The following is a 21,505-nucleotide window of genomic DNA, read 5'->3' as shown; positions in this document are numbered from 1 at the left end:
ACCGTCCAAAAATCGCCAGCATCAATCAATTGTAACTCATCGGTGAACTGTGAACTGCACATTCCATTGGCATCAGAACTGCGCGCGGCGAATCTGAGCTCACATCATGACTGGAGTTGAGGCATCACTCCGGGCCTTTCTTGAGGTTCTGGACAAAGACGGCAAGCAGGCAAGAGACTCCTCACCGTCACAAACTCAGTCACGTCGTTACAAGAACAAAAGAATTCCTAGGCTCGTGGATCTCTCTTTCAATGCCAGCCAGACTGATAAAGAGATTGTGTATGACTGACGAAAACCTCTCGACAGAAGACGACCAGCCTCGAGGAAATGGAAAAGGAAACAAACGGTGCGCGAGAGAGATATGCGCCGGAGCCGCTCACCGAAATAATTATTTTGGATGAGAAAGCCACCTCGCCTGTGGTATCCGAGACGTGTCGCCAGCTACGAATCTCAGAGGATACATGGAGTGTTATAAGCGAGCTAGACCTCGGGTTTTCTGGAAAGCCCATTATACACTCGGCGGATTTCGTTCATGTGTATACAGAGCTGAAAAAGCTCCAGGTGGATGCACCACCCGATACGGAACTGAAGTCCGGACTTTCCCAGCTCCTCGCGCTCATCGATTCCGAAATGAGCGGATCTGTTAGCTCGAAAAGAAGGAAGTGTCACTTTCGAGGAAATCACAAAACTCTTCCACACCGGGTCTTTGGTGTGTTTTCGTTACAGGGACCAGACGTTGAGGGGGGATGCATCTTACGACGTTTGCGCTCCTGTGGAAACAGCGACGATGAATTGGGACACAGAGGGGGACTTTCTGAGCATTCGAACCACGCTCCCAATTCACTGGAATGCCAAGGCTCCTACTAACCCCCAAAGGATTAGAACTAGGCATAGAGAGGCCAGTGTCGACTACTCGGAAGCTGAGGTAGCATACACTTCGGACCCAGATGTTGACGGCGCAAGGGAGCATCAGTGTGCCCTAGGGCCATGCAGATATTACAAACTGCGTCGTTTCAAATGGAGCAGGTTATTGAGGGATGCTGAAGGACTGCCCGTTGTGCCGTTCCACATCCTCCCCACGCACGAGAAGGTCGATATTATGCGGAGAATGAGCCGGCGGCGTAACACATTGATGAGTCTACCTGAAGGAATTGTCTATTTCTGGGCGTACAATGGCCCTATCGAATTCAATTGCCATGAATTCGGCCTCAAAGATCGGCTTTTGAGATCTACCGGCGAAGGGGGCAGTTTTGACAATTGGCATGTGAGTGGGATGCCATCTTGAGTTTGGAATCTTGGCATCCCTTACAGAAGTTGCGAGTTCAGTATTGACAAGCAATTATGGTTCCTGTTTAAAAAAACAAACAGGTGAACACCCGCATCCTTGTAGGTGGCCAATATACCAATCGACGAACAAAGATATCCCCTTTCGAATGGATAAAGCCTCAAGCACCCAGTCTTGACGAGCTAGCCCTGAATCCTTGGTTTTCAGGTCATTTAGCTGTCGATGGACCAGAAAGACACCTGCTTGGTCTCGTGGACTTCCTAAGCCTCATCAATTGGCTGTCAGATCCGCTGGCTATGATAGTGCATCCCAGAAAGCTCGAAATCGCGGAAAGAATACGCAACTTCACACCTCTGGGAACTCTGGTCGACTCTCTTCGGGATCAGCGGATTGATACGCCCTACGCAATGCTGCCTACGCTCGGACTAACCTTTATGCTCAGAGGTGGTTGGACTGCCTGCAAGCGCTTCGTCGAATGTGGGTTCAAAGTCGCCCATGTTTGACATGATTTTAGGCGTGAAAGAGACAAACTACTAACATAGATTGATGGCTGCCCATCGGTGTGCTTGCTCATGAAGTAATTGCTGAGCATGCCCAAAGACCGGTTCTACAAGTCGGATATGTGTTCAATTCTCACTCGCGTCATGAGTGTCGACCCAGCCCCTCCTCAGTCCATGGTACCAGCCGGTCCTATGCTTCCTGGATTTCTTCCGCCCAGTGTGTCAGAATCTATCAGAAGCCCGATGAATAGCAGTCTAGCTCATTTTCCAAGATCGCGACCATTTATACAATGCATTGATGAAAGTATGGGCAAGGTGGCTGGGAAGGATGATGTTTATATAATCAAAAGATGCCACGAAGTCATGGAGAACCATTCATCAAACGAGTGGCTGCTTTCATCTCTTACTAGAGGTATATGTTCATTTTGACCCAAGCCATGATCACGAGAGCTGGAAAAAAGCTAACATACTTGGTTATGAAATTCCGTCTAGTCTTTGTCGACAACCTGTTGTTATACCCAAAGATTGTGTTTTTATGGCCAGGCGTTGATATAGAGATGGATATGGAACTGGAAAGACTGGACATTGATATTCTGGATGTACAATAGACGGGTAATATGATCAGGGGTGCTCCATAATATTCTAGACTAGTATAATATGGAATAATATTCATGGTGGTAACGGCCTGTATCTCAGCAAACATGGATTTAACGCCATGTTTGAGCCAAAAGGGCGACATTAAATCAACGGCCCTTGGTGTGATCCAGCCACCCAATGCTTATGCGACTTAATCAGCGCATTGCAAGTTCATCTCTTGTGACGCTCATATAGTTGTATGCCTATCATGGCCGCTTCATAGAGCCGCATTGGGGCCCAAGAAAAAGTGGTACACAAGCTGACGTGAGCGTAAAGATACGTACTGTACATGGGCTTGCTGGGATATTTGGTTAAAGACCCTGGCCGATAAAAGAACCGAGGCAACCAAGAACTCTGTATACATACACGAAGTAAGGTGTTGAGGACTAGTAAATGCTTAAAAATGTATTGTAGGGGATTTTTAGACCTTGGCGTGTATCTTGTCTCAAGCCATAGTTGCCGACATTCTGCTGTGATTTAATCAAACAGAATACCACGATATCGCTTACCACAAGTGGCTGTGAGCTGGCTACATTACTGATTAACAGCGCCAAGGGCGGCTGAAATTCGCGCTACGGCTGAACTGGGCCGGCATGGTGCAGGATCCTGCATCAAATGGACGACGCCTGAAATCCAACTCTCTTCCCTCGTTGGTGGCCTTGCCATTTTCATCCAGGTAACCATCAGTGCATGGGAGCTATTTGGGATCACAACACGGTTGATGAAACGCTAACTGTGGCCATTTCATCAGCAGTGGAGACACATCACTTTTCGGTTTATTTTACCACGATGCCCCTTTTTCCCGTATGCGCCATATTGGCAGCCTTACCGCCAATGCAACACATGATGGGGTTAACATTACAACAGACGGCCAAGTCGGCATGATCCTCTGGGGTCTGGCCAGGCTAGAGCTTGAGCAAGATCTTCTAGCTGAAGATGGAGGTATTCTGTCGAGTATATGAAGGTTGTATACCGCGACCTTTTCTGACTTTGTTGTAAATTGACAATAAAAATCAATGTAGCAAAGGATCATTTATCCTTGCACAAAGTTTTGAATCAAATAACTTCCAATTCAGATTTGCAGTCACAAAACTGCTTAGGCCATAACACAAATGGACGGCAGAATGGATAACGAGACTGTGATTCTGGCGCCCGAGCGAAGAAACTATAGCAAAGCCCCACAAGAGAATGTGTCGGCGTTCTGGGACTCTTTCTTCACCAAAAAGCCAGGCAAGGTGACATCCATCTTCCCGCGAAGCCTGTACCGGAGCCTGCTGCCCCTGGAGAAACTCAGCCGGTCGAGCTCTAGTCAAAACGCTGCCGAGTCCTACGAGGCAGCCGCCCGCGAGTGCCGCGAGCGCGTCAAGCGCATTGTGCGCGAGGCCCATCGCACCAATGAAAAGTTCACCGATCCAGACTTTGACCTAGCCACGGACTACTCCCGCAACACCCTCGACGGGCTGCGCAGCAAGAGCGACTTCAACACGGGATCGGTCCATCGCGTCGACTGGATCTTCGAGAACCCTCAGTTCACCATCAATGGCTACGAGGCCTCCGACATTGTTCAAGGCGCCATCGGCGACTGCTGGTGGCTGGCAGGCACCGCAACCATAGCGCATCGTAAGGATCTCATGGAGCGCGTGTGCGTTGCTCGGGATGAAGAAGTAGGCGTTTACGGTTTCGTCTTTCATCGTGACGGAGAGTGGGAGCCCGTTTTGGTCGACGATAGCCTTTACCTCCGTGCTTCGGATTTTCATGAGGACCACGACCCAACGGGCAAGAAAGTACGCGAGTGGCGTCGCAAGTAAGTAGATATTCCTTGCCACCGACCTGTGCCTGTTGTGGGCTGCACATTCTTCGGCGCCCCCAAGCTGACCATCATTTCCTAGCAACCAAACTGGATCCAATGCACTCTTCTTCTCCAAATGCCAAGATCAGAATGAAACCTGGCTCCCTCTGATGGAGAAAGCATATGCCAAGATTCATGGAGACTAGTGAGTCAGCACCCACTTGGTATAATATCTGTTTACAGGCCAGAGATTGCTGACAAGCCTGCGATGGTACCCAAACAGTCACGCTATCGAAGCCGGGTGGGCCGGACAGGCTGTGGAGGACATGACGGGTGGTGTAACCGCCAATCTTGCCACTAATTGTGTCCTGAACAAGGACAAACTCTGGCGTGAACTGTCGAACAAGGATGGGGAATTTGTATTTGCATTAGCTTCCCGACAGGAGAACAGCGATGGGTTGTGTGGTAGCCATGCATACTCTATCCTTCAAGCCACAGAGGTGAGCGGCGAGGACGGCCAAAAAGTGAGACTTGTGCAGGTCAGGTTAGTTATGCTCACCATATTGTTGGCCCTTTCTTTCCCCGAAAAGTGCTCATGGCTGACTTGTTACCACAAAACCCAACAGAAACCCATGGGGCGATGGCGAGTGGAATGGCCCATGGTCAGACGGGTCCAAAGAGTGGACGCCGTACTGGCTGAAGAAACTTGGGCACACTTTTGGTGATGATGGCGTCTTTTGGATATCCTATCGTGATATGCTTGAGAAGTTTGAAGATATTTCTCGAACTCGCCTCTTCGACAAGAGCTGGACCGTGGTCCAGCAGTGGACTACGATGAACATTTCTTGGGTCACTGGCTACTCACAGTCCAAGTTCTCGCTCGAGGTAGGCTTGTTCACCTTTTCCACAGACGATTCAGCTACTAACTGTCCCGCAGATAAAACAAGGAGGTTTGGTAGTCATCACCTTGGCCCAGCTGGATGATCGTTATTTCAGAGGGTTGGAAGGCCAGTACGACTTTTCGCTGCATTTCGTGCTTCAGGAACAAGGAGCCAAGTCTGGAGACCACATTTGCCGCGTGCGTGCTGGTATATATAACGGCAACCGATCAGTTTCTTGCGAAGTGGAGCTCGAGGCTGGTTGCTACGAGGTCATCCCAAAGATCACTGCCACTCGTGATACCAATAAGGACATGGTGGAAGACATTGTCAAGGAGCGAGCTCAGAGCAACCCGCAGAAGCTACGCCAGATCGGGATGCAGTATGATCTGGCCCACGCAAAGGCTGGTATTACTGATGAAGACCTCGTTCTGCACACCAAGGCGGAAAAGAAGAAACTGGAGGAGGAAAGGAGAAAGACCAAAGAGAAGGAGGTGAAGGAAAAGAGAAAGATCAAAGAGAAAGAAGCGAAGGAAAAGAAGAGGCAGCACAGGTTGTCGCTCAAAAAGCAGAAACCTGAAACGAAGCAAACCGAGCTGCAGACTGAAGCAGCTTCGGGTGCGGGCCACGCTGAGGAGGACCAAAAGCAAGCAGACGCCAAAGACATCGACAAAGATCTCAAGGTTGATGAAGAGAAGACCGACGAAAAGGATGTTGTCAAAGAGGAGGATGTTGAGAAGAAGACCGACGCTGACAGTGTCCCAGTGAAGACTGAACCTGAAGCAGACAAGGCAAAGGACGAATTGAAGCAGCTGAAGTGCAAAGCTTGCGAGGAGCGGGAGCAAAAGGGGGAGAAAGGAGAAGAGAAAGAGAAAGAAGACGACAGTAACGACGACGACGACGACGACGACAGTGATGACAGTGATGACAGTGATGATGAGGATTATACCGAGGACGATGATGACACCAGCAGTGAATCCTCGGATGATTTTCATGATCACCCTGGACCATGGAATGCGGTACGTTCTCTTCAACCTCCATATTAATCTTTTTCTGCCCTTCATCTTCAAGCGACAATAACTAACATTTCCCGTCACATGGCGCCAGGTCTGTGTTGTCGGACTCCGGGTTTACTCGCAGTGTGAAAATGTGTCTGTCAAGCTTGTAGAGCCCAAAGACCCCGAGGAGGGAGCCTTGCTTTCGGTTGATTCGGCCCCAGCAGGCGCAACAATGTGAGGTTGGGGAAGTTTGGAAACAGCGTCATAATGACCGCTGTTGACTAGGTAGGTAGGTACCTCAGGCAGATAGATAGCAAGGGGCGATTGGGTAATGTCGAAAATCCCAACCCAAAAGATTGTATACAATAATAGCAAGCTCTCAAGTCTGATCAATTCTGACAACGCCTCTGTCTAAATCTTGAATCTCGCAAACAAACCCCAAATTTGCTGCAGATAAAACAAAACCCGCCCTCGGCGCCGAAAAAAATGCGGAACTCTCTAATCGTTCAGAAACCCCTCGGCTGAAATCAAGGTAGCCCCGCTCTGACAAACCTGGGCTGCATGCTCAAGGCTAGTAGTGGCAGCGGGCAAATCACCCACCGAGCTGCAGACACCCAATGGATTGGAGTGCTCACGCGATCTCCAATTGACATGCATACCTGCACACCTTGGTTTCGTCGATCAGACGGTGCTCTCCTCGTAATATTTGATGAAACAGGAAACTATTTCTGGTAGAAGTCACCACGAGTGATCACATCCTGCATGGCGGCATCCGAAAGCGATTGAAACGGTACGGTGAAAGTGTGCGACGACTCCCCCGACGCCGGCGGCACGCCGCTCTCGTACTTCAGTAAAACGGATCCCCGTCCGCGTTCGCCTGCAACTAGCCGCCAGGTGCCACACCGGGTGCGAATGGGTCGCGTGCGCCCGAGGTAGCTTTCTTGTTCGACGCGCCGTCACCTCTGTTACATCCGGTCTATTCCACACCAATGAGATCAGGTGCCAATTGCTCGACTCCAGACCGATTACATCCCCCGCCAGCCCAGAGCGGGCTCGAAACGAGTGGCCTCCCATGGAGCCAGCCAAGGGGAAAGATGCCAGTCCGAGCGACGACGCGGCAAAGCCGGACACCGAGGCCCGTCACCCTTTGAAGGCCAGCCGGAGCAGTGGAACGGAAGAGCAGGGCAAGGCGCCGAAGAAACGGCGCAAGGTTAATCATGGTGCGCCTGTCACTCCCCCGTGATGATGGATATGCATGCCGTCTGGCTTGTTCGCCTTGTTTTGGCTAAACCTTCATGTTGCTGACTCGTTTGGGCGCTTGCGTCGTTCTGCAGCGTGCGTATATTGTCGTAGATCTGTAGGTTCTGCTGGTCTCCGTGGGCATAGTGCCCTTTGATATGGTGGAGACCAAATGGCTATCCGCTAGGGCAGCAGCTGCTTGCTCCCGCCATGTTCGCCGCGACAAGTTGGCGATATCACGGAACAAAATGGGCTAATGCTGGGTTGTTATATTCTACTATCAGCACATGACGTGTGACCTCGTATGTAAGGCCTTCCACCTTGACCTGCTGCGGCAAGGATGTTGTTAGGATCAGCCACACTGACAAAGCCACCCGGAACTTCATCAGGAACGTCCTTGCACCAGATGTATCAAGAGAAACATTGGGCATCTTTGTCATGATGAGCCACGAGAACACGAGAGCAAGAAGGCCAAGAGCGCTCTTGGGACGTCAGCGGAAGATTCCGAGCACCAGACAGATATGACCCAGACCTCACGCGATGCACAAGCGGCCACTGGCACGATGACAGCGTACGATGGTCGGATGGACGCAGTCGGAGCGGGCCTTGACAACGGCGCCGCGGCGGCTGTCCTAGGCCGAGGAAACCCCCTACTTGTGCAACAGTCACCGTTGACAGGGGTTCGGCCAAATGCAATGAGTTCCGAGAACTTGAATAGCTGTACGTACGAGCTGCGTTTTATCATCCGCATATCTTTAGAGTGTTGCCCGGCTTCCTTGCTAGTAGGTAACCGAGGGATTGTTCTGCCCTTTGCTGACGATTTTCGCGGGAGGTAAAGTTCCCGGGTTCTCGGATGGTTGGATAAATCAAAGTCACTTCCACGATATGCACGGCTACCATCCAAGCTTCAACTTGATAACGCCCGAGGTAACAAATGAGTTCAATCTCCTGAGCGACTTCCTAAACGGAAGTCTACTAGAAGATGGCTCCCTGCTGCAGGACGAACAGACTCTGCCTGGCACGGCTCAAGCCGATACAATTGTTTCTTCCTTCCTGAACAGCAATGGCGGGAATTCCGAAACTATTAATGGCACAGAAAACAGTATGCTTCCTCCAAGTGCAATACCCCATCAAAAAGAATCCCTGTCGACACCACAGGGTGAGCTGGGCAAGTCAATAGCCCGACCTCCGAGCACTGTCGCCGTAGACAAGGCGCGTGAATATTATCTTCAAGCTGCAGATCCTTCCGGTAACGACACGGCAGAGGAGCGCATGCAGAGATTGCTCAAGGCCAAATATGATGCGGGACTCCTCAAACCTTTTAACTATATCAAGGGATATTCGCGTCTTTCAAATTATCTCGACAGTCATATCGCAGCAACATCCAAGCAAAAGATTCTACGACAACTTGACCGGTTCCGGCCAAAGTTCCGTGAAAAGATTCACGCTTTAACAGACATCGAGCTTGTATTTGTCGAGATGTGGTTTGAAAAGACCCTTATGGACTACGACCGAGTGTTTGCAAGCATGGCAATACCAGCTTGTTGCTGGCGAAGGACAGGTGAAATTTTTCGAGGGAATAAAGAAATGGCGGAGCTCATCAATGTCCCAGTGGATGACTTGCGAGATGTGAGTATCTTGTCATCTTGTCTTCCCAGAGCTTGGCGTATGTGACGCGTATTAACAATGGTCTCTTGAACTTCTTCAACTAGGGGAAAATTGCTCTTCATGAAATATTAACAGAAGAGTCAGTAGTCAGGTACTGGGAGGAGTTTGGCACCATCGCCTTCGACCCCGCGCACGACACTCTCCTGACCGCCTGTACGCTCAAAAATCCCGACGACAAGTCGGAATTGCCTGCGATAAAGTGTTGCTTTTCTCTGAAGATTCGAAGAGATGACCACAAAATGTAAGATTCAACTTGAGTCGATTCTCTGTTGGGGTGCTCGTGGCAAAAGACTGACAATCGTTAACGTGGTGCATAGTCCAAGTTTGATCGTTGGAAATTTCCTGCCACATGATCCTCCAGCCGCGGAATAGTATTTGGAGGTTGAGTTAGTCTCGACGAGCCGCACCGCAAGACTCGCTTATAAACATAGTACATACGCAAGCTACAAACAAGGGTGGCCTGAGAGGCAGCATACAGATATGTTATTGCCTTATGTATTGAGGCAATTGGGAATAAGCTTCTTGGCAGATGTATTACGTTGTTCAGCAAACAGGGAATGTTCCAATATAGATGAGAACAATGATAATGATCCCCACGGATAGGCACGCAAGTCAGGAGACTGAATCGCAGCCTACCTACCAATGGGAACAAAGTCGCCACGTTACGGCTTACTTTAGAATTAAGAACCTCAGAGTTAGTCTGTTTGCTTGGTATAGTGCCTTGATTATAGCATTCAGACTCGATCCAAAGATAAAACCCGTTATTACGTCTTTAATAACATTCCATCATTTGAAAATGTCAGGGGCCCAGGTAAGCTAACGTAGAGACATGACAGTTGACTTGGCTGGCTGTTGGGCTTGGTCGCTCCTTCCCTCAAAAGACCGTGGCACAAAGTAGCAGGCCGGCACCTGCCGTGCGATATGGTTCATTCAATGGTTTTCGTATTGCGATTTTGATCCAACAGCTTTTTTTAAACACCAACAGAGTTTTATTGCGCAGTCTCCTCAAACAGTTCATAAATCTTCGAATCATCACGTCCAGACAATCCCCGGCGTCCGTATCAACCAGTTTGGCAAACAACAGTACCATCTCATTGACGACGCCCTGAATCTTCCGCTGTCATTCCAGACCTACGACGCAGTAGTCGCTGTTACTGGGTCGCATCTAGGGCAAGATGTCACATGAGTCCGCAGTCCCTCCTAATCGTGAACGTGAACGAGGGTCGAAACAAAAGCCAATGAAATCGAGACAGGCAATCATTAGTATGCTGCCCCGAGAGCATAATTTGTTCTCTCGATACTCTTCTGTCTTGCAATTCAAGGTCGATAGCTGACGCATCATCAGAACTCGCGGAAGACCTCATAGAACACTTGCCCGCAAACAGGTCCCAGGACCCATCCGCAGCCGCTTCCCTCCTGACAAGCGTCCGAAAGCACATCAAGAGCATTTCTCAACAACAACCTCAAAACAGTCTCTACGGGGATATTGATATTGATCGACTGGGTACAAATCTCTAGAACAGATGTACCCATGGCTGGAGAGGATTGCTTGACAAGGACGCAAACGCCACTACACGCGGCCTATTAATATCGGCCCGAGTTTTTGCCTTTCAGATGCTACACCTTTCACAATGGGAAATCAAGATTTCATCTGCCACGCTGGCTTATTTGATGAGGCTTGCATTGAAGGCAGGGAGATTATGTACAGGTTGGTTGGTTGCTGGCTCGGTATACCACGGTTTACTTGCTTTGCAATACTAACACAATCCCAAGAGGGCCACGATATGGAGCTTGCCCGGACTGCAATGCAACACCTTGCTCAATATGACACACAGGCAGAGAGAATTCAGCAAGAAAACCAGGATGACAGTGATGTACAAGAGTGTGTACAGCTGCGCGCAGAATACTATGGCATCCGGGCAGCATTGGTCAGTTGCATACACACAAGTCTTTTGTTTTTCATGCTGACATGTGAGTCTAGTGCTGGATAGACGAGCAGTATGACGTTGCAGAACACATGTACTCAAAGATGGAGACCCTTCTACCATCTCTCAACCATCGTTCTGCGGAGAACTTGGTTGAAGTCCTTTTCGAGATTGGCTGTCTTCTGATGGCTAAGAAAGACTTTGTCATGGCAGTCAAATGGCTGGGTAGGAGCAACGATATCATCACCAACCAAAGTATCGACCAGCTCACAGAAGATGGTATCAAACTTCGGTTTGCCGTATCCCAAGCTCATATCGCTGCCCTTCTGGGTGTCGAAACTGCGGAAAGCTTTGAGAAGGCCAGAAACCTGGTCGAGTATATTGAAATTGAAGTCGGCAGCCAGCCATTTGTTCATATATTGAAGCTGGAGCTCTTGAACAAATCACCTGCCGAGACGTTCGACTGTGAAGCCTACTCTAGCATTCTGGGAGACCTGATTAGGTCCTTCAACCACGTTGAATCAACTTTCAGTGCCTTGAGGAAGCATATTGCAAAGCTTCGGGATAAAAGTCCCAGTCTTGGCATGAAGCTTTTGGACGATTTCGTCACATTTCTACACGATGCTGGATTTGACAAGGACGAGACTCTGGACTGGTACGAAAAGCTTGTGGTCTTGCGTGTTAAGATGACTACGCAATGCCATGAATCCCCCGACCTCCTTAATACAGCCAAGACATTCTTCGCCCGATGCGGACGTCCATTGGGCACACGAGGTGCAGTAGCATCTCAAACGGTATGTACAGTCTCTCATTGATCTACCAACCTCTGTCTAGGTGTTATCGCTGATTGAACCATCGGTCAGCTGCTCTGGAAGATGCTTGACACAAGATTCTCGATGCAAAAGTTCGATATGGCGCGAGAATGGGGTTACATTGCGTTGCTGCCCATCTTCCAAGAAGCAGGACCTAATAATCGCGTAAAAATTGAAAGGTTCCTGTTCCGTCAATCCAACAAAAAAGGTTGCGTTCTTTGCTGATAACCAGAACAGGAAGCTACTCCTTTGCAATACATCCCTGAATGAGCCGGAGGCAGCCATGTCTATCTATCACTCAATGTCAGAGCACAGCCAGACGGATAAGAAAACAAGCTACGTCATGTTCAAGGTCGCGATTCGCAACTTGGACCTTGAACTAGCTGTACAGTGCCTGGAGATTATGAGCAGCACCAACGACTCTGAGGATTTGATCTATGCTTGTGTACTTGATGCACAGAAGTCAGGAGAAAATACTTTTGTTATCGAAGCCTTGAGAAAGCTGGTTCAAGTGCGCAAGATTCGACCAAATGGACCTGTTCACTTACCTGCACTTATCAGATGCACCATCAGGTTCTTGCAGAAGCTGATAGGTAAAAATGGTTTATCTGTTGATACCATTAAAGCTACGGTTGTCCATATTGTGACGATATTCGAGGAAGGTGAGCACTTTTTTACTCTCTGATGATATTCAAGAGGGAACTAATTTTGTATAGCGGCAAGAGCCATCGAACGCAAAGAAACCGGTGCAGATGGCACGATGCTCTTTGGCCTTCGAGAGCTGGAGTGGTTTTGCCAGACTGCTTACAACATTTCAGTAAAGAACGCACAGACTTGGGATCCCAGATGTTTGGTTCGAACATTGGATGTGTGCATTAGCGTCATGGGCCACTTCCCCGAAGACGCGGTGTCTCCTGTGGTTGACGACCTACCCCTCCGGAGGCTCTTTTGCCACTTCATCAATGCTTCAGCTCTTACAGCACTTGCACGGTCTCAAAACGACCTTGAAAGGCAGCTTTTGGACTATCAAGCCGTCCGCAAGAATGTCGCAGGATTTGAAGAGGCATTAGGAACATGCCGGGAAAGACTTGAATTACCCGAGACGCAGTACAAAGAGCTACTAAAAAAGCTACAGATAATCATAGTCTTCGACTTTGAATCTGCGCTGCATCTCAGGCAGATATCGGAACTTGGAGAGATCATCCGCCGTGCCTCTGTTTGTAGGAATGGAGAGACGTTTAAGGCTATGGCTGACAGTTTGCTGAGGCTACATACTGCCTCGAATATTGCACCGAGGGGTGAGTAGTCTAACATTAACCCAACCCCCAAATAATTGAACATTCCTGGAATAGACAGACAGGCTTACATTCAGTCTTTGCGCAGACTTTTACTCTGCGTTGAATCTCCTAGTGGATGAACTTGCTGAGCTCCCAGATTGCGACAACATCAAGCTCGCCAGGTACTGTCGATGCGTCTTTCAAGTACTAATGGGTATCGATACGAAACTTGCCCTCGAAGAACTCCGGTCTATCTGTGAAATGGCGAAAAGGGCATTGGAAGTAGGCAGTTCTGACACGAGAGCCATATGATCTATTGATGCCATGACAAACGAGTACTGATGGCAGTATTGACAGACGACAGGTTCTCACTGGCCCTGCGAGGAGCTCGAATGGATCGCCGTCATGGCTTTCAATCATGGCATTGAGGCTTCAGGCCTAAATGATGAAGATGACACACAACCCTGGGTAGAAATTGCAATGAGCCTAGCACATTACAACGGCGACGGTGGCACTTTGGAGACTTCGATGTATGAAAGTTATACTTCGTTTCGCCTAAACCGACAACCGGGTCAAGGCTGAGCTACTGCAGGCAGGAGAAAAGGCATGCCAATGATGTCGGCTTATGAAATGTGAACGGCACAATATTGAAGTTAAACTTTATGCAGTGCCACATGTTTGCTAATCAAAGTCAGTTTGAAGTGTATATTGCTATCACAACGCCATTTGTTTCGGTATTTCTTCATGCAACTTGTATCGAAGCTGAAATCATTTTCTCTAAGAATTGCCTTGCATGAGCTGCCATGACCATTAAATCTATATGGCAATGAAGAAGTTTTTCTCTCCTTCTTTCGGAGTTACCCTGGACCGCTCCATGATAGGATCGACGCAAGCAAGGCGGATGCGCTCCGGGGTTGCCGGACTCTCAAGCTTTAGTAACCCATCATCCTTGTCATCGCTTCCCACTGTCGCTTCCACGCCATACTGAGCCCTCGCAGCCTTGAGAGCGTCACGAATAGCAAAGAAGACGGAGCTTCCCATGAAGAGCGGGGGCTCGCCGACGCCACGACTCCGCTGAATAGTCCGCAGCTCCTTCCACTCGACATCCTTGAGCAGGCTGACGTTGAAGACCTGCGGTATGTCACGGAAACCGGGGATCTTGTAGGTACCCGGCCCGCGGGTGAAGAGCATGCCCTTCTGGGGTCCGCTGCGCAGCCATAGCGACTCTTCCATCGTAAACAGTCCCAGGCCCTGCACAAAGGCACCCTGGATCTGGCCGTAGTCGATGGCTGGGTTGATGCTGCGGCCGACGTCCATCTTGACGTCGGCACGCAGGCAGGTCCAGGTGCCCGTGAGCGTGTCGATCTCGACCTCGGCGGCCGCGACACCCTGAGTGAAGTAAAAGAACATCTTGCCCTTGTTCTCACCCCAAGTGTATCCGATCTCAGGGGTCTTGTAGAAGCCCTGGGCAGACAGGTTGACGCGGTCAAAGTAGGCTGCTTCGGCGAGCTTGGCCATGGTCGCGTCCTTGCCGAGCTTCTCGCGATACGGCTCCAGGCGCTTTTTGAGCTGCTCGCACGCGTTAAAGATGGCATAGCCGTTCAGGTCCGAGCTGGCTGAGGCCGCGGTGGCCGAGGCATTGGCGACGGTGTTGGTTGAAGTCTCGGAGATGTGGACGCTGTCCAGGGGTACGTCAAGCGCTTGGGCAGCAATCATGGCCATTTTGGTGTGAAGTCCCTGCCCCATCTCTGTGCCGCCGTGTGCGACTAGAACCGAGCCGTCGTGGTAGATGTGTACCAGAGCACCTGCCTGGTTGAACCACAGGGCAGTGAAGGAGATGCCGAACTTGGTCGGGATGAGGGCTAGACCTCGCTTGCGCCACTTGTGTTCGGCGTTGAAACGAGCCACAGCCTCGCGGCGCTCCGCATACTTGGTCTCTTCCTGCACCTGCTTGTACATCAAAGGTACAAACCAGTCGCCGTCGAGCGTCTGGTTGAAGTGTGTCGACTCGCCGTGTTTGTACATGTTGATCTCCCGCAGCTTCTCGACAGGCATTCCCAGTCTATCTGCGACTTCAGACATGTAGGTCTCGGCAATGAACATGCCTTGTGGGCCACCGAAGCCCCGGAAAGCCGTGTTAGACATGGTATTTGTCCTACAGATTCGGCCACGCACATGGACGTTGGGCACGCGGTAACATCCATCACTGTGAGTCATGGAGCGCTCGCAGACAGCAGCGCTTAAGTCCCAAGACCAGCCGCCGTTGTTGAAAATGTCGATATCTAACGCCTGTATCTTGCCGTCTTTGTTTACGCCAACCTTCCACCTTCCCAAGAAAGGATGGCGCTGACCCGAGGTGACCATGTCCTCCTCTCGAGTGAGCATGCACCTGACTGGCCGGCGCGTCTTGTGGGCCGCAAGGGCGATGATTGAGCTGAGCTGCACCGCCCGCGTTTCTTTACCACCAAAGCCGCCACCGAGCCGCTTCACCCGCACAAGTATCTTGTTGATCTTGACATCGCATACGCGAGCAGCATACAATTGCCTGTGGGAAATTGTTTGGAGTCAGGTTAGCAAAATTGTATTGCCACGGGCTCACAAAGGCCGGTATTCATGTTATCATTTCTTTTTAGAAGGAAAGACTTACGTCTCATTAGGGTTTTGTGTGCTGGAGTATATCTCCATTTCGCCATCTTCGGGTTTTGGCACTGCCACAGTAGCATTCGTCTCGAGGTAAAAGTGCTCTTGTCCACCGAGCCGGGCTATGCCGGTAAAGACGTGGTCACACCTGTCGAAAGCGCCCTCTGGATCTCCCTTTTTGATCTCCCGGAAATAGTTGAAGAAGCTTTCCTTTTCGATTGCTTCCTCGATGGAAAATATTGCAGGTAGTTCCTCATATTCAACCTTGACGGCTCTGGCTCCCTCGGCAGCTTTGAGTGCCGACTTTGCAAGTATCATGGCGATAGGCTGCCCTGTAGTAAACACCTCGTCCTCTGCAAAGAAGACCTCCTCAAAGTGCGGTGCGCCCCAACGGTTGAGGTCCTGCCGTGGGAGGTCGTGCCTGTCCACATAGTCAACAACACCTGGGATCTCTAGTGCAGCTGAGTAATCGATGGATTTGATCTTGGCATGTGCTTTTGTGGAAAGGACTAGGCATCCGTGAAGCTCATTTGCCAAGGGTGGTATGTCGTCTGTGTATTGTGCTTCGCCGGTTGTCTGCTTGAGGGCTGCGAGGTGAGGGTTACCCTTGCCCAAGATCTCCTGCTCATATGCGGCAGTTGTGTCTCGATCCACTGTACCGGTCGAGATATCACGTTCCAGTTCCAGGTCAGCGTCCTTATCGACATGGCCGGCCAAGGCCGCGGAATCGCCGTCCGCTCCAATATTCCCCATGACATCGTGGTAAAACCGATAGAAGAAACTGAGCGCGAGGGACTTGCGGTACGAGGCCATGCCGCCCGGTACTCCAAAAGGAAGATTGAAATCCTTCTCCAGAGCGTTCATGGCACCCTCGAGCGTTTCCAGCTCCGCAAACTTTTTGCCGGTGATGAATTCCGATGTCTCTTTGGCGGCCAGGGTAGTGGCTGCCATGCCTCCAAAAACAAGGTTGCACTTCTCAACAACCCCGTCGGCGTTCAAACTGACGCTGAGAGCGCCAGTGACGATCGAGATGTCGTCGTCTTTCCGCTTGGCCTGCTTGTATGATCGGAAGAAATCCCCCTTTTCTCGAGTGATCGGAATTCTGATCGAGGCGATAATTGCATCTTTCGGTAGTGCTGTCATGCGGTATCCCTTGAAAAAGCTCGCCATGGGTATCTCTATCGGCTTCTCCTCTCTGAGAGACCTGGCCAGTAATGTGGAGTCTGAGGCAACGAATATGGGGTTTAGATCTGAAATAGGGGATGCGGTTGCAAGGTTACCAGCAGGTGTGCCGACATTTCTGATCTGCCTCCCAGCAAAGTACTTGAGCTGTTTGTGGATTGCAGCAAAGACTTGGGAGCGAGCCTCGCCAAAGTGCTCTATTGCCTTCTGACAGATACCCTCCAGGTCCGTGAGCGTTACGTTTCCTCCAATCTCAATATGGTCTTCCTTCAACTCGTATTGTCTAAGCTCGGGTATATCACCAACAAAGACCGAGACGGGGTAGCTCAAAGCCTTGAACTTGACTTCAATTTGGGTCTCGGTGCTTCCGCCGATTATCTTTGCGTCCGGGTGTACACTCTTGATCTCTAGCAGCTGCTGTAAGGTCACAGGCCGATACCAGCGCTTGCGCTTGTTTCCAAACGTGAGGGGTTTGAACTCATGTTTCTTGAGGGCGGGAGGGAAGATGAGTTCCGTTTCCGGGTCATATTTAATTAGTTTTGGCTGCGGAAACCTCTTCCCCGACTCATCGGATTCGCTCGATTTGTCGGCTTTACAGCATCCACCGGCTGCGCCTCTGCTGCCATTTTCCATGCAACAGCCACCGCCGCCATTCGCAGTGGATTTGCCACAGCCTAGACTTGCGTCTTTCTTGACGCTGAAAGCCTGGGCGGCGTCGAGGATGGGCCTGTAACCTGTGCAGCGGCACAAGTTACCATCAAATGCCTCCTCAACGTCGTGTTCGGAAGGTGCAGCGTTATTTCGCAACAGAGCATAAAGGCCTTCAGGGGCAGGATGGTCAATGAGTCTGAACATGATAAGTTTTGGACTGATATGGGGTTAGGATTACATACTCATGGCGATTCCAGGTGTGCAGAAACCGCATTCTAGATACACCAACCAGAATAATTAGCAAGACTGGCTTAGATAAAATTCACTGTGCTGTTTGTATGTATCTCTCGCAGACTCTCAGGATGAGCGAGAGAGGGAGGGAAAAAAAAAAAAAAAACATACGGCTCCCATTTCCTTCAGCAATCAATCTTTGAGCCGGATGTGGCCTTTTTGCGTTACCGATACCCTCAATGGTAATGACATGTTTGCCATCGACACTGGCCAAAGGTGCCAAACAAGCGTTGACGCTGGCGTGGTAAATTTGTTTGATTGTTGGATTCCAGCCGGCAATCACAACGGTGCAGGCGCCACAACCTCCTTCTCCACAGCCCCTGGAACGCAAATGGATCTCTCTTTTTCAGTAAAGTTGTCGAGACAATAGCCGAAAAGGACGACTGCGCACTTACAATTTCGTTCCAGTCAAGCCGATACCTCTCAGATATTCCAAAAGCGTCACTTCAGGGTCGATTTCATCAAGAACCACCCTTGATCCATTGAGGAAAAATGAGATGGTGTCTTCATAATTAGTCGTCAATGAATGGAGCGAGGCCAAGGGGTCCCGCTCCGGGGAAACGGCAATTGGGGCCATTGTGTGGAAGGACGAGGCTGCAGGCTGAATCAGAAGGTGGGATTGGAGTTTAAACACCTCGGCGGGCAACCAAAACTGAGGTCTCAATTCAATCCAAGTTGATTTGGCTATTTATTTTTCTTTGGGATGAATATCGTATTTATCTCGGCTCCGATGAGGGGTGGAATGCGGAAACGAAAACACGCGGAAAGTGCGGAAAATAATAAGTAGGTACGGTAGATCAAGTACCTAAATAAGGTAGAGAACAAACAGCAGAAGGCAAAAAGAGAAGGGGAAAAAAACAACGCAAGTAACCATTTGATAGTTAGTTCGCTTTACATCGTCTGCGTTTGTAAGACAGCTTCAACTTTGTTGTCAACCTAGATAACAGCACATGACCTACCCCACCATGACTTTACTCAATCAATAGCCGCCACCCGATAGCGACACAGTACTTCGTAGGTTGTGGTGTGTGTTGTGCTAGGGAGGGAAACGACGCTAGGAGGCTAATGCCTGTGTCTGGACATGAAACCCAATGACATTTGTGGGCGGGGCGGAGCAAACAACCACTGGCCAACAGATAGGGAGGGGAGATAGTGTTTAGTATCACCTAGAGGTACGTATTGCTCAGTGTACGTGGTACGAGGGATGGTGGGGTCGATCTTTCTGGGGGCTAGGTTTCCCCGCCTCTGCTAACAGCAACACGCAAGGTAGGTACCACTAGCTGTCGAACTCTCCACACTCACTCGATCCCATCATCAATCATTTCGTTCATCTGGTCCCCCGGTTGAGACCACAAAAGGATTTACAGGGACGCAATGCTCAGATCCCCCGCCTCTCTCTCCTCGTAGTCTTTTCAGGCCATTCACCTTGTTTTTACAGATTAAAGCTGAGCTCCACACTCGACTGAAACCTCCGAACAGGGCTTTGTTCAAGCTCTCCACAACTGCCGAGGAGAGCCATGGCTATTATGATCCGTTATTTGAGGGGTTGAGGCCAAAAGAACGAGAAGAACCAAAGCGATAAATAATAAATAAATGCCTTATGTACATAGCCACATTGCATACCGCATCAACGAGTCGAGTCAGTCACTTCGGGTGTCTCATGATGTTTTTGCCGTGATTGTGATTTACTGTGGGTAATATCTTTAACTTTGATCCAAGTTTTGTCTTTTTTCTGCTTTTCATCGCAAGGAGTCCGGGCAGTGACCATCCAAGAGCTATATCAATACTCCTTTTCCCCTTCTTTTTCGTGTTTTTTTTTCGAAGTTGTCAGAAACCTCATACATCAAAGGCCCTGCAAGTGAACTGGTATAACTTGTCTTCGAAAATGGCTACCAACGGCAGCAGCCACACCGAGGGTGTCGCCACACATGAATTCTTCAACATTATCAACGGCCAGCGGCGAGGGGCTGGTTCAGGCGGCGTGGACCGTGGCATCGACCCTCGCACCGAGGAGCCATTGTGGGAGCTCCCAGTAGGATCGGCAGAGGACCTCGATGATGCTGTCGCCGCTGCTCGCGCGGCGCTTCCAGGCTGGGCCGCGACCAAGGCTGAGGAGAGACAACAGCTACTGGCCAAGATGGCAGATGCCCTCGGTGCGAATATGGAATTTCTTGTTGGCGTCGTAATGAAGGAGACAGGGAAATCGGTACGTCAACTGCTGTCTTTCGTTTTATGTTTATAAAAAAAAAAGGAAAAAAAAATCAAGGCCAAAGGCTAACACAGTTACATCTTCATAGCAACTCATGGCGACTATTGAGATAGGGAACTCGATAAACCAGTGCAAATATTTTGCCAACAACACGTTGCATGACAAGGTTCAATTTGAGGACGACACCATAAAGATCATAGAAACGCATGCTCCGGTGGGCGTTGTCGGAGCCATATCTCCCTGGAATTTCCCTGTGAGTGATATTTGATTCCACGCCACAGGCCAAAGATCGCCATATGCTGATCCACGTCCCCTTAACAGCTGATCCTCAGCAGCATGAAGGTGGTGTCAGCTCTCGTCATGGGCAACACTGTCATCATGAAGCCCTCCCCTTTCGCCCCATACTGCGTCCTCAAGTTCGCCGAGCTGTGCCAAAGCTTCCTCCCACCTGGCGTGCTCCAGGCCCTGAACGGCGGCGGGGAGCTCGGCGGTCTCATGACGCTGCACGATGGTATCGACAAGATCAGCTTCACGGGCTCCATCCCCACGGGCAAGAAGGTCATGGCCAACTGCGCCAAAACTCTGAAGCGCGTCACGTTGGAGCTGGGTGGCAACGACGCCGCCCTCGTGTGCGCCGACGTCGACCTCGACAAGGTCGTGGCTCAGACGTGCGCGGGGAGCTTTCTCAACGCCGGCCAGTACTGTGCCGCCACCAAGAGGATCTACGTCCACGCTGACATCTACGACGCCTTTGTCGACAAGTTCGTCGCCGAGACCAAGGCAAACTACGAGACCGCCTTTGCCGGCGATGGCGTCTCGGTGCCGACAATCTTTGGGCCCGTCTCCAACAAGATGCAGTTCGACGTCGTCAAGAGGTTCCTTGACGACGCCGCGAGGCCAGAGACCGGCGGCAAGATACTCACCGGTGGTAAGCTGCACGACAAGGGCTACTGGATCCAGCCCACGGTCGTGGCGGGCCCCAGGGAGGACTCCATGGTCGTCAAGGATGAGCAGTTTGGGCCGGTGATACCAATTATGAAGTGGTCCGACGAGCAGGACGTCATCAAGCGCGCCAATCTCTCAAACTCTGGCCTCGGAGCCACGGTCTACTCGAAAGATCTTACACGGGCGGAGCGCATCGCTCGGCAGCTCGAGTCAGGGTCTGTATGGATAAACGTAAGTCGCTCCCCTTTGGCGCATATATTTTGCTTCTGATATTAGCTCATTCACATGAATCCTTTACTAATGAGGGCCTATTCCGTGTTACAGATGCCTGAGCAGCCCCATCCTGGGGCTTGGTTTGGTGGATGGAAAGACAGCGGGTATGGCGGAGAGATGGGAATCCTGGGTCTATACTCTTACTGTCACATCAAGAGTATTCATTTCGCCAAATGAGTTGAACTAATTAGGGGCGCTCCTGGAAACTCGTCTCACTGAATTGCCTGGGTAACTAAGGAAACCATATCAAACTGTCCACTAAAATCACTTTATCCTCACACCCTCAAAATCCGCCTATTGATGCCCA

General features: G+C 50.3%; 7 protein-coding genes across 7 annotated transcripts; 6 read left to right on the top strand and 1 right to left on the bottom strand.

Moving 5' to 3' along the window:
* Positions 1 to 106: 106 nt before the first annotated feature.
* Positions 107 to 894, top strand: PgNI_00816 (uncharacterized protein; the record flags this gene model as incomplete). The annotated part of the gene is made up of 3 exons (XM_031120893.1): positions 107 to 235; positions 307 to 642; positions 889 to 894. 3 exons carry the CDS (start codon positions 107 to 109, stop codon positions 892 to 894), a joined length of 471 nt encoding a protein of 156 aa, XP_030987299.1.
* A 522-nt stretch (positions 895 to 1,416) lies between these two features.
* PgNI_00815 (uncharacterized protein) lies at positions 1,417 to 1,922 on the top strand (the record flags this gene model as incomplete). The annotated part of the gene is made up of 2 exons (XM_031120892.1): positions 1,417 to 1,762; positions 1,864 to 1,922. Coding segments are annotated over 2 exons (405 nt in total), but the record flags the coding sequence as incomplete, so codon positions are not given.
* Positions 1,923 to 3,391: 1,469 nt separating this feature from the next.
* On the top strand, positions 3,392 to 9,700 carry PgNI_00814 (uncharacterized protein). The gene is made up of 12 exons (XM_031120891.1): positions 3,392 to 4,225; positions 4,311 to 4,415; positions 4,494 to 4,754; positions 4,837 to 5,095; positions 5,148 to 6,107; positions 6,196 to 6,320; positions 6,805 to 6,887; positions 6,938 to 7,296; positions 7,715 to 8,045; positions 8,164 to 8,954; positions 9,038 to 9,234; positions 9,311 to 9,700. Exons 1-12 carry the CDS (start codon positions 3,534 to 3,536, stop codon positions 9,363 to 9,365), a joined length of 4,218 nt encoding a protein of 1,405 aa, XP_030986945.1. The 5' UTR covers positions 3,392 to 3,533; the 3' UTR covers positions 9,366 to 9,700.
* Positions 9,701 to 10,168: 468 nt separating this feature from the next.
* PgNI_00813 (uncharacterized protein) lies at positions 10,169 to 10,511 on the top strand (the record flags this gene model as incomplete). Its single annotated transcript, XM_031120890.1, has 2 exons — positions 10,169 to 10,205; positions 10,258 to 10,511. The coding sequence occupies 2 exons, from the start codon at positions 10,169 to 10,171 to the stop codon at positions 10,509 to 10,511; spliced, it is 291 nt and encodes a 96-aa protein (XP_030987296.1).
* A 96-nt stretch (positions 10,512 to 10,607) lies between these two features.
* On the top strand, positions 10,608 to 13,589 carry PgNI_00812 (uncharacterized protein; the record flags this gene model as incomplete). The annotated part of the gene is made up of 8 exons (XM_031120889.1): positions 10,608 to 10,701; positions 10,767 to 10,921; positions 10,975 to 11,712; positions 11,782 to 11,895; positions 11,939 to 12,392; positions 12,447 to 13,028; positions 13,114 to 13,289; positions 13,365 to 13,589. The coding sequence occupies 8 exons, from the start codon at positions 10,608 to 10,610 to the stop codon at positions 13,587 to 13,589; spliced, it is 2,538 nt and encodes an 845-aa protein (XP_030987295.1).
* Positions 13,590 to 13,672: 83 nt separating this feature from the next.
* PgNI_00811 (uncharacterized protein) lies at positions 13,673 to 18,629 on the bottom strand. Its single transcript, XM_031120888.1, has 5 exons — positions 18,167 to 18,629; positions 17,883 to 18,091; positions 17,723 to 17,755; positions 15,655 to 17,650; positions 13,673 to 15,552 (listed from the first exon to the last, which is right to left on the bottom strand). The coding sequence occupies exons 1-5, from the start codon at positions 18,346 to 18,348 to the stop codon at positions 13,824 to 13,826; spliced, it is 4,149 nt and encodes a 1,382-aa protein (XP_030987294.1). The 5' UTR covers positions 18,349 to 18,629; the 3' UTR covers positions 13,673 to 13,823.
* Positions 18,630 to 19,656: 1,027 nt separating this feature from the next.
* PgNI_00810 (uncharacterized protein) lies at positions 19,657 to 21,375 on the top strand (the record flags this gene model as incomplete). Its single annotated transcript, XM_031120887.1, has 4 exons — positions 19,657 to 19,977; positions 20,069 to 20,233; positions 20,302 to 21,156; positions 21,250 to 21,375. 4 exons carry the CDS (start codon positions 19,657 to 19,659, stop codon positions 21,373 to 21,375), a joined length of 1,467 nt encoding a protein of 488 aa, XP_030987293.1.
* Positions 21,376 to 21,505: the final 130 nt, after the last annotated feature.

The sequence above is a fragment of the Pyricularia grisea genome (genome assembly GCF_004355905.1).
Source record: "Pyricularia grisea strain NI907 chromosome Unknown Pyricularia_grisea_NI907_Scaffold_1, whole genome shotgun sequence".
NCBI classification, from domain to species: Eukaryota; Fungi; Ascomycota; class Sordariomycetes; order Magnaporthales; family Pyriculariaceae; genus Pyricularia; species Pyricularia grisea.
Note: the sequence above shows the minus strand (reverse complement) of the source record. Positions and strands in the feature narration are given on the sequence as shown.

What these genes read in the sequence shown, in the direction of transcription:
- PgNI_00814 (XM_031120891.1), top strand. Translation starts at nt 3,534, where the DNA reads ATGGACGGCAGAATGGATAACGAGACTGTGATTCTGGCGCCCGAGCGA. An exon ending in GTACGCGAGTGGCGTCGCAA is followed by an intron (nt 4,226 to 4,310) that starts GTAAGTAGATAT and finishes ATCATTTCCTAG; the next exon opens with CAACCAAACTGGATCCAATG. An exon ending in CGAAGAGATGACCACAAAAT is followed by an intron (nt 9,235 to 9,310) that starts GTAAGATTCAAC and finishes CGTGGTGCATAG; the next exon opens with TCCAAGTTTGATCGTTGGAA.
- PgNI_00811 (XM_031120888.1), bottom strand. Translation starts at nt 18,348, where the DNA reads ATGGCCCCAATTGCCGTTTCCCCGGAGCGGGACCCCTTGGCCTCGCTC. An exon ending in CACACCTGGAATCGCCATGA is followed by an intron (nt 17,651 to 17,722) that starts GTATGTAATCCT and finishes CTGCCCCTGAAG; the next exon opens with GCCTTTATGCTCTGTTGCGA. An exon ending in ACACAAAACCCTAATGAGAC is followed by an intron (nt 15,553 to 15,654) that starts GTAAGTCTTTCC and finishes AATTTCCCACAG; the next exon opens with GCAATTGTATGCTGCTCGCG.